Here is a 15,514-nt window from a genome sequence, read left to right as displayed (position 1 = left end):
CGTATTTGAGGTTGTCACTTCACCTCTAGGCCTCAGCACTGAGCCCACTCATCCCGACTGAGGGTCCATAACTCCCTTCTCTGCTCAAGCAGGTGGGGGCTAGCCACCCAAGTGAGCATCATATGGTCCCAGGGAGCTGGCAGTCTCTATACAAACACTAAAACAATGGTCGGAATTGATTTCTGCTAAAGTCACTCAGTACAATCAGTCTGCCCAGAGTGACACTAAAAGCCAGGGTCAAGTAATCCGTGAACAGCTCCATCTGCTATGCAGTGATCTCAGCTCATGGCAGGGCGGGGGGTGGGGGAGGAGCGGAGGGGAGAAGCCCTCCAGCCTTCCTGGAGAAAAACTGGCTTATTCCTCAGAAGACGACTGAGTTGAACTCATTCTATGAACCTGAAATGTTAACACACTAGTCCCTGTGTTCATCTGCATGCCAGTGAACCAGGAATCTCAAGAAAAGAGGATCGGTTTGGGTCATTTTAATCTTATTCCTCTCTAAACATTCTTACTATGATGGGACATGAGTAATAAATTATCAGGAAGAAACAGAATCAGATTCTGTAAGTCTCAACTAATGCATTTCTCATTCAGACCTGTCACATGTCCATTCTGGATTTCCACTCCTCCTGGACAATGGCTACAGCTAATAGCTCTGGAAAGTTCAATGGATTTGTGGTTTAGGAAAAATGGGGGGAAGAGGGAGCAGATTTGCTCTAGTGTCGGAAATCTCTAGGGAGAAAATAATAAGGATCCATTTCAAGAGCTAGATTTTTTTCCTACAAATCTCATTACTTTATAGTTATTTTATATTATATACTTCATGCTATATGTATGTAATGCATATATATATACATGCTATATATATGTAATGTGTACATGCATATAAAATATAGCATGTAATGATAGAAAACCAGAGGCTTGGTTCAATTTGCGTTCAAAGGAATCACTGTCTGAGAGTCTTAGGTGTCTACTGGAAGTCTTCAGAACTGGATTTAGATCCAGGCTGTTTAAAAATTTGGATCTTGGCTATTTAATAATTGTGTGACTAAATGAATGAATTGTATTTTCTGATCCTTGGTTTCTTCATCTGCAAAGTAGGCATAATCCTATTTTGCAGAACTCAACAGAAAATACAGACAAGATTTAATCAAGAGTTTCTGTAATTCTCAGCTAACTCATTTCTAATTCAGAATTGATAAGTATTCGTTCTGAAACTCCCACAGTGCTTCTGAAAGAAGATAAATATTGAACATTTGATGCACGGCAATTATCAATAAATCCGTGTGTGTGTGTGTGTGTTTCATTTGTTTTGACTTAAATCTTAAGTTAGAGCTTCTAGTAGGTAATAAAAGAAGCAGATTTGAAAAATAGGATTAAATTGAGAATGTAATAGTAAGTGAATATACTCATTTCGTAAGTGAACAAATGAACAGAGGACACACTAATGGCCTTGTTTCTTATGCTTCCCTAGTGCTGCCCAAGAAACACCTCCTTCGATGATGTCCACTGAACAAATGCAGCCATTGGAGCTCCCAGAAGACAGACTGGACAAGCTAGACCCTCGTTGTGACCACTTAGGTAAAAGCCCCAGCGTGAATGTCAGTAGTGGAAGTCAGAAAGGAAGGGTCTCTGCCATTCTCTGCAAGTCAAAGGGAGGCCCCCTGAAACCCGATCGTGTGTACCTTCTGGTGACAGCCAACACCAGATGGACAGGCAAATAGCCATGACTCTGTGGGGTCTGCCGTGTAAATATTAGCGGAGGCACGGAGAGAGGTTCATTAGAGTTACAAAAAGAGAGAAGAGGCATTGTCCTCTTTTTCGGGTCTGACCGAGTCCCAGGCAGAGCGTTTTTGAGGCAATAAGTGGAATGTGGCAACAGAGCTTGTTTCTAGTATTTGCCAGCACACTTACACCCCATGTGCAGGGCCAATAAAATATTTCAAATACCTCTCTTTGCCTATCAAGACAGAATTTTAAATAGCCTTTTTCTGCTTTATTGTCAATCTGTTTCCTTTCCAGAACTGACTTTTTGCATAACCTTTGTAATGAAAATACCAGAAACATTTCTGCCTCTACCCATTTCTAAAAATGAGACACTCAGACGTTTGATGGATGGGCCTTTTGCATATTCATAGCCTTTGTTTATATCTCGCCTGGTTATGACTCTCCCCTCTCCCCGTTTGCCATCAAGATAATTTATGTTCAGGATTTCTCCAAAAGTGGGAAAAAGTGCAATTGAAGTAAAAGTCAAAACTGAAGCAAATGCCTTGCTGTACTGTGCACTGAGTCTCATCCTGGGCTGGAATGGTGACCCATGACTGGTCCATATCCAGCCTGTCCTTCCAGAGACCCCCACAGCTGGGCAGCACTCATTCTGAGCAATATTTATTCATTCAGCAAATGTCTATGGTATGTATGATATGGGGAGAAATTGTGCTATGTGGCAATAAATTTTTAAAATTGCATTTTCAGCTAGACATTAAGAAACATAGGGGAGGGGGTGGGGGGATGGGATAATGGGGTGATGGGCATTAAGGAGGGCCCTTGATGGAATGAACACTGGGTGTTGTATGCAACTGATGAATCACTAAATTCTGCCCCTGAAACGAATAATATGAAATTGAATTTAAATAATTTTTTTAAATAAAAAAAGAAGAAAAAAAGAAACATGGTCCCAAGAGCCTGAACTTGCTCCTAATGCCATAATCTGCCAGGAATGTGACCTTTAGCCTTTCATCTGGCCTTCTAAATCTGTTTCCTCATCGGCAAATTGGGGATAATTGTACACCTTCCTTGTGGGCTTAGTGTGAGAACTAAATGAGATCGTGTGTTTAGGATATGCTATGAATATTTAACAACTGGTAAAACACAGGCATTGATGAATCAGAGAAGGTGTTGGTCATTCCCATACACTAGAAGAATGTGAAATCATCTGGTATATAAAAGTATTCAATAAAGTTCCCTCTCACCTCTGTTTTTTTGTATATGTAAACTTAAAAGCATATGGTTCAGTGCCTTACATGCAGTATGATCTCAATAAATGTTTATTAAATTGAAATGATTGGATGGAATAATTCAAATCCTGTAGGTAAAAAGAAATATTTATTACTATTAAATATGGCTGAAGGGAATGATGCTATTTGATTTTTGGTTATGTACTGTGATCTTTGGATGATGCAGGCATAATAATGTGTGGTTACTAGCTATTTCTTTCTTTCTTTTTTTTTTTCTAAGGTTTTATTTATTTGACAGAGAGAGACACAGCAAGAGAGGGAACGCAAGCAGGGGGAGTGGGAGAGGGAGAAGCAGGCTTCCCGCGGAGCAGGGAGCCCGATGCGGGGCTCTATCCCAGGACTCCGGGATCATGACCCGAGCTGAAGGCAGACGCTTAATGACTGAGCCACCCAGGCGCCCCACTAGCTATTTCTAATGGTAGTTTTCTCATGTATATTGTGTTTTCTAAAACAAAAGACCATCCAGACATAAAGCCCAATAGACCATAGCAACTTGAAAGGCAGGACTATTTCTTATTTGTCTTTTTAGTCCTAGAATCTTGCCCAAGGCCTGGCATAGAGGAGGAGCTTCATCAGTGTTTGTCGAATAAATACATTATGAATGACACAGGTTATGTCTAGACCCACGAAACTGAAGGGAACAAGTTTGACACATTTAATCCTCCACGTTTTAAAGACACTGACCTGAATATTTACATAAAAAGAAACAGAGAGAGGGGCACCTGGGTTGCTCAGTTGGTTAAGCGTCTGCCTTCGGGGATCCCAGGGTCCTGGGATCCAGCCTTGAGTCGGGCTCCCTGCTCTTCGGGAGCCTTCTTCTCCCTCTCCCTCTCCTGCTGTTCCCCCTGCTTGTGCTCTCCCTCTCTGTCAAATAAATAAATAAAATCTTAAAAAAAAAAAAAAAAAGGAACAGAGGAAAAAAGAAAGAAGGGAGGAAGGAAAAGAAGAAGGGGCCGAACATTTCCAATTAATCTCTGAATTTCCCCAAATGCATTCACAGTTGTAGATGTATAAGACTGTAACCAGGCCATAGAGAATTTCCAGAGAAGACAGACAGCTTCATTGTCTGTGGCTTCTTTGAACCCTAATAGACTCTCTCCTTATACATAACATGCTTGAGTTCATTCATTCAAGCATACATTCAACAAATACTTATTAATTGCTGTAAGGGGATAAAAACACAAGATACCTGTCATCAAAGGGGGCAGAGAAGACATATGCAGAAAATGTGTTACACGAGCAAAAATCCTGTGGATATCCAGAAAATGAGAAAGGACACCCAGGACTGGGAAAGACTTATGGAGACAGGGCAGGAAGGTGGGCTTTGCTTTGGACTTTGTGGAAGGTTAGGGGTTGAGCAATGACCAGAGTGAACATTCTTTTGAAGATCTAAAATATATCAAATGTAACAACTTCTTTACCAACATTAGCAAATGTAGCCCTCTCTCTCTCTCTGTCATACACACACACACACACACACACTGATTTAAAATTATCCCCACTTTAAAAGTTGAGACAATATTAAAGTTCCTAGAAATTAAGGCCCAAGTTCTCAGAACTAACAAGTGACAGAGTCAGCAACTGAACTTGGATCAGTCCACTCCACTTATCCATTCAAAATGCATTTACGGGAGGGAGAGGCAATTAAGAATAAAATTATCAAAAGGATATAATCCTTAATCTCCAAGAAGGCTCTGTCAAGAGCAGGAGATAAACCCTGATAGAATAAACAAATGTCATTGTCTAGAACAATGACAGAGACGCTCAAAGAAGCACACCATCAGCCAAAGCATTGAGGAGTCAGATGGAGCAGAGAACATATTTTCATGGGAAAGGAGTGATCAGATTGGACTCATCACACACACTGACATCTGATGGACACGATGTAGAATCCAAGCTTCATGAGCTCGGGAGACTGAGGAAGGTAAAGAGCTGAGTAAGAGGACAAGAGGACCTGGAGTGAGGCTGGGCAAATGGGAGAATTGGATTGCCAGTGGGGAAGTGGATGAAGAGGCCAATGCTGAAGGCAAGTGTGAATGGTCAGCGCGATCTGGCTGGCCACAGAAATGAAGGCAGGTGAGGAATTTGTGGAGAACCTTATTACAAGGCTGGAGTCTTCAAGAGAGCAAGCCTTGAGCAAAAATTAAGAAACAGCAGTTAGCAAAGAAAACCTATTCTATCAGAAATTCAACTCAAACCCACTCTGTGGCTTGCCTAACTATATTTTAAAGTTCTTCTTTTCTTTGATTATCTGGCCATTGGAGCTCTCTTCATTTGGAGTTTTATAGACTATCCCAGTTTTCTGTTTTATGCTATGTATTTGTGCAAGGCTACGAAAGTCTTCTGTATGCTAGGCCAAAATATATAAATCCTTTTCCTTTTCAGACCAAATGGCTTCTGCAAGTACTTGGAAACCAACCAGTTTGTGAGTGACCCTTACTCATGTTATATTCTTTTTTTTTCTTTGCATCCTATCAACATCAGATGACCTTTCAGACCAGTTCATTAAAGACTGTGATCTCAAAAAGAAGCCAAGAAAGGGAAAAAATGCACAGGTTGCCCAGAATGTTGAGTCAGACCAAAAAAAGCCAAGGAGAAAAGATACACCAGCACTGCACATCCCACCTTTTATACCAGGTAATGGACAATGGGGTCAGTTTGCCCGTCTGTGAAGGGGGGCCTCTACCACTAGATCGCATTGGTCTCACAACTTTTTCCTCACATATTTGGGTGTTTTTAAATCACTGGTATTCTCCCTGCACCTGTCTTCATTACAGTATGGCCAGCTGCTATATCAAATAAATTCCAAAATGTTTAGTGGCACAACACAAGGTTTTTTTCACTCATCAGTAGTGCGAGTTGGGGAGGCAGGTTCTGCTCCAAACGGTAATTCAGGGACTCCAGCTGATGGAGGTTCGGACATCACCAGCACGTGGCTTTCAAAGTCACCATGAGCATTAGCATCCAGCAGGCATGTGGATGAGGGGTAACGAGGGGTGGTGGGGGTGGGGCAGAATAGACTGGAAGACTGGCAGACCCGAAAGTGGCCCACATCACATCCTTCAGTCACAAACCTCACCTGACTGCATGGGAGGCAGAGAGATGCCGCCCAGGGGTGTGTGTGCCCAGGAGAAAAGCAAAATGGTTTGGGGAACAGCTACCGTGTCTCCATAACAACCTCCTGTGTGATGTGTGACTCTCTTGCTTCCCCAAAGTTTTGTTTGTTCTTACTTCCTTTTCTCCTTCCCTCCGGGCCATTGATTTAGTGTCCTCGCCACTCACAACCCACTTGGAGGGAGACAAAACAAATAGAACACAGAGCTTCCTGAGAGGGAACTGTCAGTTTTATAGGAAATAATGGAAGTGCATAAATGGCTGAAATATGCAGTAAGTGGTAAGGCCATAATGAGGTCCTTCCATAAGGACCCCGAGAGCTCAGCCTGGGCAGGGAATTGTGGAAAGTTGTGTAGAGGAGGCTGATGTCAGAGAGTTTGTAAATGATGGAGAGAAATGTCACGTGTGGGAGAGGTGAGAAGGCAGGTAAGTCCCTGAAGAGCAGAGCATGTGGCTTGCAGAGCAGCAAATGATCCACTGCTCTAAGGAGGATGGACCCCGCAGGCGGACAGACCTGGGCTCGCTTCCTGGCTCGGACCCCTACGAGCTGTGTTACTGTGGCCATGTTTTCCATGCCTCGCCTTCCTCAGATAGGTGATAGTGACAGTAATATTAAGTTCCTCAGGGTTTTGTGAGGCTAAAATAAAATCAGGCATGCAAAACCCTTTGTGTCACCTCAACAGATACTAATTCCTAATACAGAAAAAGCTTTTATTAAAATAAGTTTGAAAAGCTATACTGACTACCATCACTAGGGATATGTGCAAATATGCATGCATTGTCCTTATGTATCAGGATATATGTATATGACTCTGTTTCTCCCTCTGTTTCCCTAACCACGCAGGTGTCCTTTCAGAACAATTACTTAAAAGATATGACATTCAAGAGAGACACCCAAAGGGCAAAGTGAGTCCAGCTCTTCATAACACTGACCTGGAACAGAAAAAACCAAGGAGAAAAGACACACCTGCCCTGCACGTGTCCCCCTTTGCAGCAGGTAAAAAGGCTGGTGCAAGGCATTTGCAGGGGGTGATGGGACCAGGTCAAGAACCTTACCATCTGGAGGTGCCACGGGCATGGCCTCTGTCCTGGCCCAGCAAGCTGTGTCACACAGAAGCGCTCTGTGGGGGGAGCAGCATTTACTGCTGCCTTTCAGGCTTACCTTCCCTGGCAGCTCCCTCAGGGCTGACTGGGAGCTGGGGGAGGTTCAGGGCATTCCTCGTGCTTCAGCAGAACTGGTCAGATCCACTGAGCCAATGAAATAGAAATGTCAGTGGGTCCTTGAAAAGAGTTGACATATTCTCCTCCCCAGCCTTCCATGGATCATGCATCCTACGACTGATGGCTGATTCTCCCAAGACATCTGGCTGGCTGTATTGACCAAATCTTCAATGAGAGAGAGAGAGAGAAGGAGAGAAAGAGAGATGTAGAAATAGCGAGAGCGATCTTTAGTAACAAATTACAGAAACGATCCCTGAAAGTATCATTTCTTTTCTTAGATGAAATTGAGTATTTATTGTTAATTTTGTCAGGTATGATAATGGCATTTTAGTTATGGTTTTAAAAAGCTTTTAGTGTTAGAGATACATAAAGAAGCGTTACAGGGAATTTGCTTTACAATACTCAAAAATAAAGACAATTAAATAAAACAAATGACAAAATGTTAATAAGTATTAATTATATGGTTTTCTATATATATATATGAAAATATGAAAACTCCCATAATAAAAATGTTAATTTATTTTATTTTTTTATTTAAATTCAATTAATTAACATACAATGTATTATTAGTTTCAGAGGTAGAGTTCAATGATTCATCAGTCTTACATAACACCCAGTGCTCATTACATCATGTGCCTTCCTTAGTGTCCCTCACCCAGTTACCCCACCCCCTTCCCCTCCAGCAACCCTCAGTTTGCTTTCTATTATTAAGAGTCTCTTATGGTTTATCTCCCTCTCTAATTTTGTCTTGTTTTATTTTTCCTTCTCTTCCCCTATGATGCTCTGTTTTGTTTCTTAAATTCCACATATGAGTGTGATCATATGATGATTGTCATTCTGATTGACTTATTTCACTTAGCATAATACCCTCTAGTTCCATCCACGTCATTGCAAATGGCAAGATTTCTTTTTTTTTAATCCTGAAAGTATCATCTTCATGAGAGCTATCTTAATATGTGTCAAATCAAACTCAAAAATCTTGCTGAACTCTGTGCACAGCCCAGACTATGCAGTAGCCAAAATAGTGAAATATAGCCTTGTCCCTGAGAATTTTATGTGGAGGTTAGGGAATAAGACATATACTCATGATTAGATTATAAGACTGAGTGTGTGTGTGTGTGTGTGTGTGTGTGTGTGTGTGTTAGAGATATTTGGAGGGTGGTGGCAGAGAAGAAAATGTACTATTGTTTCTTGAGACCCTACTAAATATTAGGTACTGAGTTTGGTATGTCCCATGGATTTTTTAAAATCAGCTGAATAACACAAGAAAGGTAGCTGTTAACTCCCTTTATAGGTAAAGAAACTGAAAGATAATTTCAGTAACTTAAAGTCTTCTGTGGATGGCAGTGATGGATGGATAGCTGCTTGGCTGATTGGTTGGATTGATGATGGGATGATTAGGTGGACAGGTAAATGGACCAAATTATGTTCAGGATCAAACACAATGATGTGGCAGAGCTGGGGCTCTAGGCCAGGTCTGTCTCACCTGTGGGCAGTTTTTCACTGTTTTGGCACTATGGCAATCCAGAAGGGACACTTTGGGAGATGGGATCTTGTTGTTATAGAACTATGTTTCCCCATTATTTTATTTAATAAAGAAAAGAATTGAAAGAAGGCTCAGAAGAAGACATCATGAATAGGCAGTCAGGGGCACAGACAAGGTTACTGATTTCTGTGGAGCAGAGCCAGGCAAGGAGGCATGGAGCCTGAGGAGGCACTTCTCTGGAGAAATGGACTGAAGACCAACTGGCTGGATCTGAACTGCCTCAAACATGCTTCTCATAAGCTGCATGCATTCCTACCTGCACTGATCCTCCAACCCATCATACATTTCCTGCACTTCTGCCTCTGTCCTGGTTCCGGTCACCTTTGAAGACTCAGCTAGCTCAGAGTCTCTGCTAACAGACTCCTCCAAGTCCAAAATGAATCTTTTCTATTCTGAACTAACTCTGTAGTAGACACGGGCATGCAAATACCAAGACTTTGTCATCTCTTTCAGTATGGTCTTTATGGCTCTTGCTGCCATTATTGTAGCTGTTCTTAACATTGACTTACAGTTGATGAATTCATGAGAACTGTGCTGGTATTGACCTTGATATCTAGTCCAGTCCTTTTTATATAGCAATACTCAGTAAGTATCTGTTGATTTGATATTCTATTTGGAAATCACAATTCTGCAATTCCAAATTCTCCATTAGGAGACTCTATTTTTTACCCATTCTTATATTTGTTTTTTATTGAAGTTCTCTTAGGGAAAGACTTGGTAGAGGAACAAAAATATTTATGAGCAGAGAGTCACCTTAGCACACAGCACTGAACATGGGCTTTGCAGTCAGAAAGGTCTAAGTTTGATATCTGGTTCTGATCATTCTAGCTTTGTGACCCTGGGCATCTAGTACAAACAAAAGAGCCTCCTTCATTCCATCCATCTCTGAAAGCAGGACCATAAAATCTGTCTCCCAGGATTGTTAACATAATTAAATAAAGCACATAAAGCACGTAGCACAGATCCTGGTGTTTTGAAAGTCCTCAATAAATGTCAGTTCCTCTCCATTCCCTTCAACCTGATATTTTTTGAGATTACTTAAACCGTTTCTCAAGGTGAGAATTTTCCTAGCCTCAGTGTTTTATCTTTCCATATAAACCTACTGATTCAAGGGACTTCCTAAAATGTTGAGCCCTGTTTCTCTGGCAATGGTTGCTGCCTGCATCCCAATATCCACATCTTAGGAGAGCAGGTTCCTAGTTGAATAAAAAAAAATGTTTCTCAAACAGGGCGAAATACACAGAGCTGGAGAGGGAGGCTGTATATTCATGGACTCTATACATATTATGGAATTCCTTGAATCAGCAAATCTCTGTGTTGCATTTGCAATTATAGATGGTGTTCTATGATTCTAGCTTTTATTAGCATATTAGCTGAAGCACTTTATTTTTGAAGAGCCTTTTAGTATCTAAAGATTTGGCAGTAGTCAGAATGCTAGTTAAGCTGATAAGGATAGATAGAGCCTTTGGCAGATGTTCAGAGAGACTCATACTGGTTCTAATAAGGGTGTTGAGAGGAACTCACAGACAAATGCACTCTGGAGACATCTCCTCTCATTAGCCCTTGGCAACTGAAGACTGGACAAGGATTATCTCTCTCTTCTAAATCTCTTGCTAACTACCTTCATTCCCCTAGGTTAATGAGCTTATCTGACAGGTTCCAACTGCCAGGCAACTCCTCAGTGAGGAATCATCTCCGGTTTCCTTGCCAACCCAAGGTTTGCTCCCAACTTGGCCCACATTTGCCAGGGCCACCCATCTTGGTGACTACATGGCAGGGTGCACTGGGTTGTGATTAGTAAGATCTGAGTAGCCAAGACCTGCTTAAAAGAAAAAGAAGTCTTTAGTGAAGGTCTGTGGCAATGGGAACCAGAGAAAGTAAAAATCATGAGGCCGGGAGCATTGAAGAGATGCCTCTTGGAAAATTGGCCCATGAGCTATGAATATTTGGAGATCAAAGCTCAATAATGTACTTGGAGAAATGGGACTGTTGCGTCCTTTGAACGTGACACCTCTTCTGTCCTGCTGGGAATAGAGTGTTCTCTCTGGTGTGGCTTGCCAGGACAGGAGGTATCTTAGCCCCAGCTCCCATACATCTGTCATGCAGGTAACCAGCTCTGAATGGGATCATGGCCTAAAATAGCTTGTTACAAGGCTAATTGGTTGACCCTTAGAGACCTGGGACTGACAGCTTTGGCCTTAAAAAAAATACCACGTTCTAACAAGCAGCCAAGTTCCATCAACTCTCCTCCACAGAGAGTAGGAGGGTAGGAACTGACATTTTCTAAATCCCTACTGTACCCCAAGCCCTGTACTAGATGCTAGAATATCCTTTAAGACCCTCAAGTTTTGGGGGGGGGGATAGATGTATTTTCCAATGATTCCTACAACGTGAAATGTGCTTTAATGAAGGTTCATGTAAAAGTGTGCCTGAAGCATCAAAGAATGTTGGTCTACATTTACCTGGCAGCGTCACCCCTTGAAGGAGATAGGATTTATTTTTTCTCCAGTTTCTTAGATGAATACACCAAGGCTCAGACAGGTTAAGTGACTTGCTCAAATTTAAATGACCACCAAAGAAGGCAAAGGTTCCAGGCTCTAGAGTACATTCCTTCAATGACACACCTCTGCTTCCCACAGGAGAACAGAGGATCGGGACTAGGTTAAACCACAGATCCGTGTTTATCAAACCTCATTCATCTTCAAAGGAACAAAGTCGAAGATCTGAAGCATCAAGAATAAAAATGTATTGATGACACAGAAGCTACTGATTTCAGCTTCACCCTAAACAGTGACAGCCATGAAATCAAGATTTTCATGAGCTACCATATGTATTTTTCATTATAAGACACTAAAAATAATGCTTAACTATACTAATACAAATGCTAGTTCACTTTCCACTTGAAATTACCTCCCGTGTCCCTCTGGAAAGCCTAGCCTACTTTGGAAAGGGCTGACCTTGATGGCTAAACAGGCTCCTCCCTTCCCTGAAATCCCAGGACTTTTTTTTTTTTTTTTTTTTGGCCCAGATGCTCATCTGACTAGTTTCAAGGATACCCCAAGTAATCAGAAATTTAACTGGGATCTGGGAATTTAAACACTCTTGCCCACTTTGAATCAACTCAAATTTGGCTTAATGTGAAAAGATATCAAGGAAATCAGGACAGAAAGTTTGGGGGCTTAGCATAGTTAACTCTCTGTTCTTCTACCATGATAGCCTTAGTTCCAAATAAAAATCTAAACCTCCTTGCAGCTGGTAGAAGAGAAAATATCACCCACTGTGTTTCAGAAGTGATTTATGCAAAATCCTCAGTTTCAACCAGACTCTAGAAATTGTTTTTCTCCTCCAATAAATATCAGCTAATTGGTAAAGAACCCATATGAACAAACTAGGAACTGAATCAAATGAATAGTCATTAAGATCAACACATAGTTTTCATTAATTTGCCGCTGTTGAATGGAGTCCAGTGTTGTAGAAAGGCCTCTTGTGGTGCACAGCTTTCTACCCTCATGTTTAGATCTTTATGAAATGCTTAATGAACTGAAAAGTCTCTAATTATGAGAAGGTGGGGAAGATGCAAGGCAGTGGTGGTTGGCTGGAGTGGATGACAAAAATCATGGAGGACTCGCCTTGAATCACAGCTTCCTTTGTCTTTTTATTAAAATGACCCTACTTCACAATTTACAGGATGAGCAGAACCACCCAGCCCTCCTTGGATGGTCTTAACTGGGCTGATCAGTCCAGAAAATTGTGCTCAGGCTTCTGAATTTCAATGGCCAGTAAACTTTTAAAACACAAAATATATTGGAACCCAACATAGGGATAGTTTTGAATTTTGCCTAGTAAGGCTGCTAAAACACCAAACATCTGATGCTCCTAAAATTCCCAAAAAGAAAGGATATTTTCATCCTCCCAAAAAGAAAATCAAATAAAAATAAAGAGCAACTTTTTAAAATTGTAGCCACAGAACTTAATGAGCACTCACTACACTTTCTTGAATTTCTCCTTTTGCTCTGAACCACGTAAACTTTATCATCCACCAGTCCTGACATTTAGAAATGGCATGTTCAGAGCCTCAGCTCAGTCTTTTCCCCAGATGTTAGAAAAATGTATTTAACTTTGGCTTCATGCTGCTGACCCATTCTTTTCAAAGGGGAACCGAATTAGCACGTGTGAAAGGAGAAGCGGACACGGGGCTCACAGGTGTGAGCCTGTGTTTCTTGTTCAACTGGCACAATAACCCTTTACATAAGTATCAGTGCATGCCTTTTATATCCAAGAAAATTCAGGTGTGAAAGTGTTAACTAGCCCAACACAGACTGAGCGAGTGGCAGAATGAGAGGTCCAAAGCAAGTGGATTCCAAAACCTGTTTGCTTTTTGTCTTCCTGTGCTGCTAACTTAAATGCAGACCATAGACCAGGAGGTCAACATTGCCTCTGACTCCCAGGTCGAGTGTCTCCTGGTCACCAGCGCGGTGCCTCATTGAGTCACAGCTCCTCTGGGCAGGCCAAATAAGGCACCCAGCGTCCTGACTCTAGCGGCACCTTTAACACTTAGCTTTGCAGATGCTAAGAGGTGTCTGGGTTGCCATGCTCCTGTGTGCCATGTCTACACTGTAAGGTTGTCTAATATTTTCATTAGAGGCACTTAATTGCAGATCGTTGCTTTGTTTTGCAGGTGTGACACTGCTCAGGGACGAGAGACCCAAAGTGATCATGGAAGATGACGAAAAGGATGGTGACAAGATATCTATTTAAAGAGAGTTCTCCTGAGACCACTTGTAAATAGGTTAGACTGGTTCCCTGTGGCGACCTAGGCAAAAAATAGACTTGCTTCTGCTCTCATTTTGTGATAGTCCGCCTTTGAGATCCAGACACCTTTCCCCCAAGAGGCGTACTGTATCAGATTGCCAGGTACCTCTTTGTCTCACTCCTCTTTCTTGAATCTGGTTTCTATTTTCACCTCTTGAATTTTCATTTTCTAATGCAGTGGAAAGGAAACAGATCGTTCTAAATTAGCAGGTAACAGGGAAAGCTCTAGTGTTCAGCTTCTCCATCAATTCATGGAGCAAAGAACATGAACGAACAGCACGGAAGTGCTTTATTTCTTGGTTTATGCTGGTGGGCAAGACTTGACTTCACATTATCCAAATAGTAGTTCAAGTGCGGACTCCCTGTTGCCAGTTAGGGAGGTGAGAATGTTTGGGTGCAGACTCACTGATTGCTTTGGAGAACATGGTCTTTTATCTCTTTTATCTTTCCTCAAGAGTCCAAGTGTCTCTGGTGACATTTCCAAGGCCCTTGTAACAGATACCGTAACGGTGAATGTGCTGGGGGCAACCCAATCAACCATGCCTTGGCTGAGAATACCGGAGATAGAGAGTGCTGATCTACTGAGAAGCTTAGCAATATATCCTACTTATTTTTATGTTTTGAAACATCTCTTAACCATGTTGTCCTGAAATTTGTGAACTGTGTCACACATGAACCATTACCAATGATAGGATACTGTCTGTGATGAATTTACTTTTTAAAAAATTAATTAAGGCCAGTGGAAGGCCCCTCCCAGCATTCTCACTTATTTAGAACCCCCTATGCTTTCTTGGATGGGAAGGAAAGATGTGGTGTTAGCTACTGAGCAGGGGTCTATACATAACCCTTGCCCCAGCCTGCTGTCTGTGGGTGCCATGGGGAACCTTTGCATGAGGGCCTCATCCAACAGATGATAGACATGGGGAAAGGCAAAAATTGTTGTTCAAAAGTAGAAAAGTGGGTATTCAAACAGATCTTGCCTAAAAGTGGTAACTTCCAAGCTCTGTTTACACCCTGGCTCCGGGAACCTGTCTTTCTCACAAGTGTGGAAAAGATAACAGGACACCGCTGGTAATAAAAACACTTCTAACCACATCTTTATGTCCTGGTGCATTTCTTCTAAAAATTATTTACTTGCAGATATAAAGAGAAGAGGTTGCAAAAGAGAATCACAGGATTGATTTGTTTGTTTTTGACCCTACCTAGGCTTAACAATGTTTGTTTGAATCGGCCATTAATATTTAACAATCCAATCAGAAGAATTTGCATCAGAGTCTAGATTTCCAGATTCTCTTGGAAAAACACCTCAAGATCGGACAACCTTGGGCTTGATTTGAGGCATGACAGCCGTCAGCTGATGCTGGGCACCAGATGCCCTTTGAGAAGGAGCACACATTCTCCAGCGCCCTCCGCCCCCACGCGAGTGTCTCCTGCTGGCTTCACCTGCCAGCCTTCACATTTGGGTTTGGAGTCTCTGGTGAAGGCTTTGTGTTCCTCATGATCTCTCGCCTCTCTGATCCCAGGCCTCCCCTTTCACTTCCGATGGCCTCAGTCACCGTGTCAGGGGGGAGGGGAATAAGACGTGTCTGGCTGCTGGTTTAGGTATAAGTGGTGCAACAGGCCACCATAAATTTTTTTAAAAAGCCAAAGGCAATTAATGTATAGAATAGGATTATATCACCACCGGCAGCAATTTTTACCAAGGGTTCTCACCAGAAAAACGCAGATGCAGTCTTGTGCTGTCAGCTTTGCTGAGAAGCATGGTGCCTTCCTGCGGCCACGACTGCAGGGTATACGTGATAAA

The 15,514-nt window shown here is 42.0% G+C and overlaps 1 protein-coding gene across 1 annotated transcript; it reads left to right on the top strand.

The window, feature by feature from the left end:
- The first annotated feature begins 1,499 nt into the window (after window positions 1-1,499).
- Window positions 1,500-13,656, top strand: PPP1R17 (protein phosphatase 1 regulatory subunit 17). The gene is made up of 4 exons (XM_045865119.1): window positions 1,500-1,581; window positions 5,502-5,654; window positions 6,976-7,128; window positions 13,577-13,656. Exons 1-4 carry the CDS (start codon window positions 1,500-1,502, stop codon window positions 13,654-13,656), a joined length of 468 nt encoding a protein of 155 aa, XP_045721075.1.
- The last annotated feature ends 1,858 nt before the right edge of the window (window positions 13,657-15,514 follow it).

The sequence above is a fragment of the Mirounga angustirostris genome, unplaced genomic scaffold (genome assembly GCF_029215605.1).
Source record: "Mirounga angustirostris isolate CCGP_5_RB_7025 unplaced genomic scaffold, mMirAng1.0.hap1 SCAF_12, whole genome shotgun sequence".
Lineage (NCBI taxonomy): Eukaryota > Metazoa > Chordata > Mammalia > Carnivora > Phocidae > Mirounga > Mirounga angustirostris.
This window is presented reverse-complemented; position numbering and strand designations above follow the sequence as displayed.

Coding starts and splice junctions, on each gene's coding strand:
- PPP1R17 (XM_045865119.1), top strand. CDS start 1,500: ATGATGTCCACTGAACAAATGCAGCCATTGGAGCTCCCAGAAGACAGA. Junction 1,582..5,501: donor CCCTCGTTGTGACCACTTAG/GTAAAAGCCCCA, acceptor TATCAACATCAG/ATGACCTTTCAGACCAGTTC. Junction 7,129..13,576: donor CGTGTCCCCCTTTGCAGCAG/GTAAAAAGGCTG, acceptor TTTGTTTTGCAG/GTGTGACACTGCTCAGGGAC.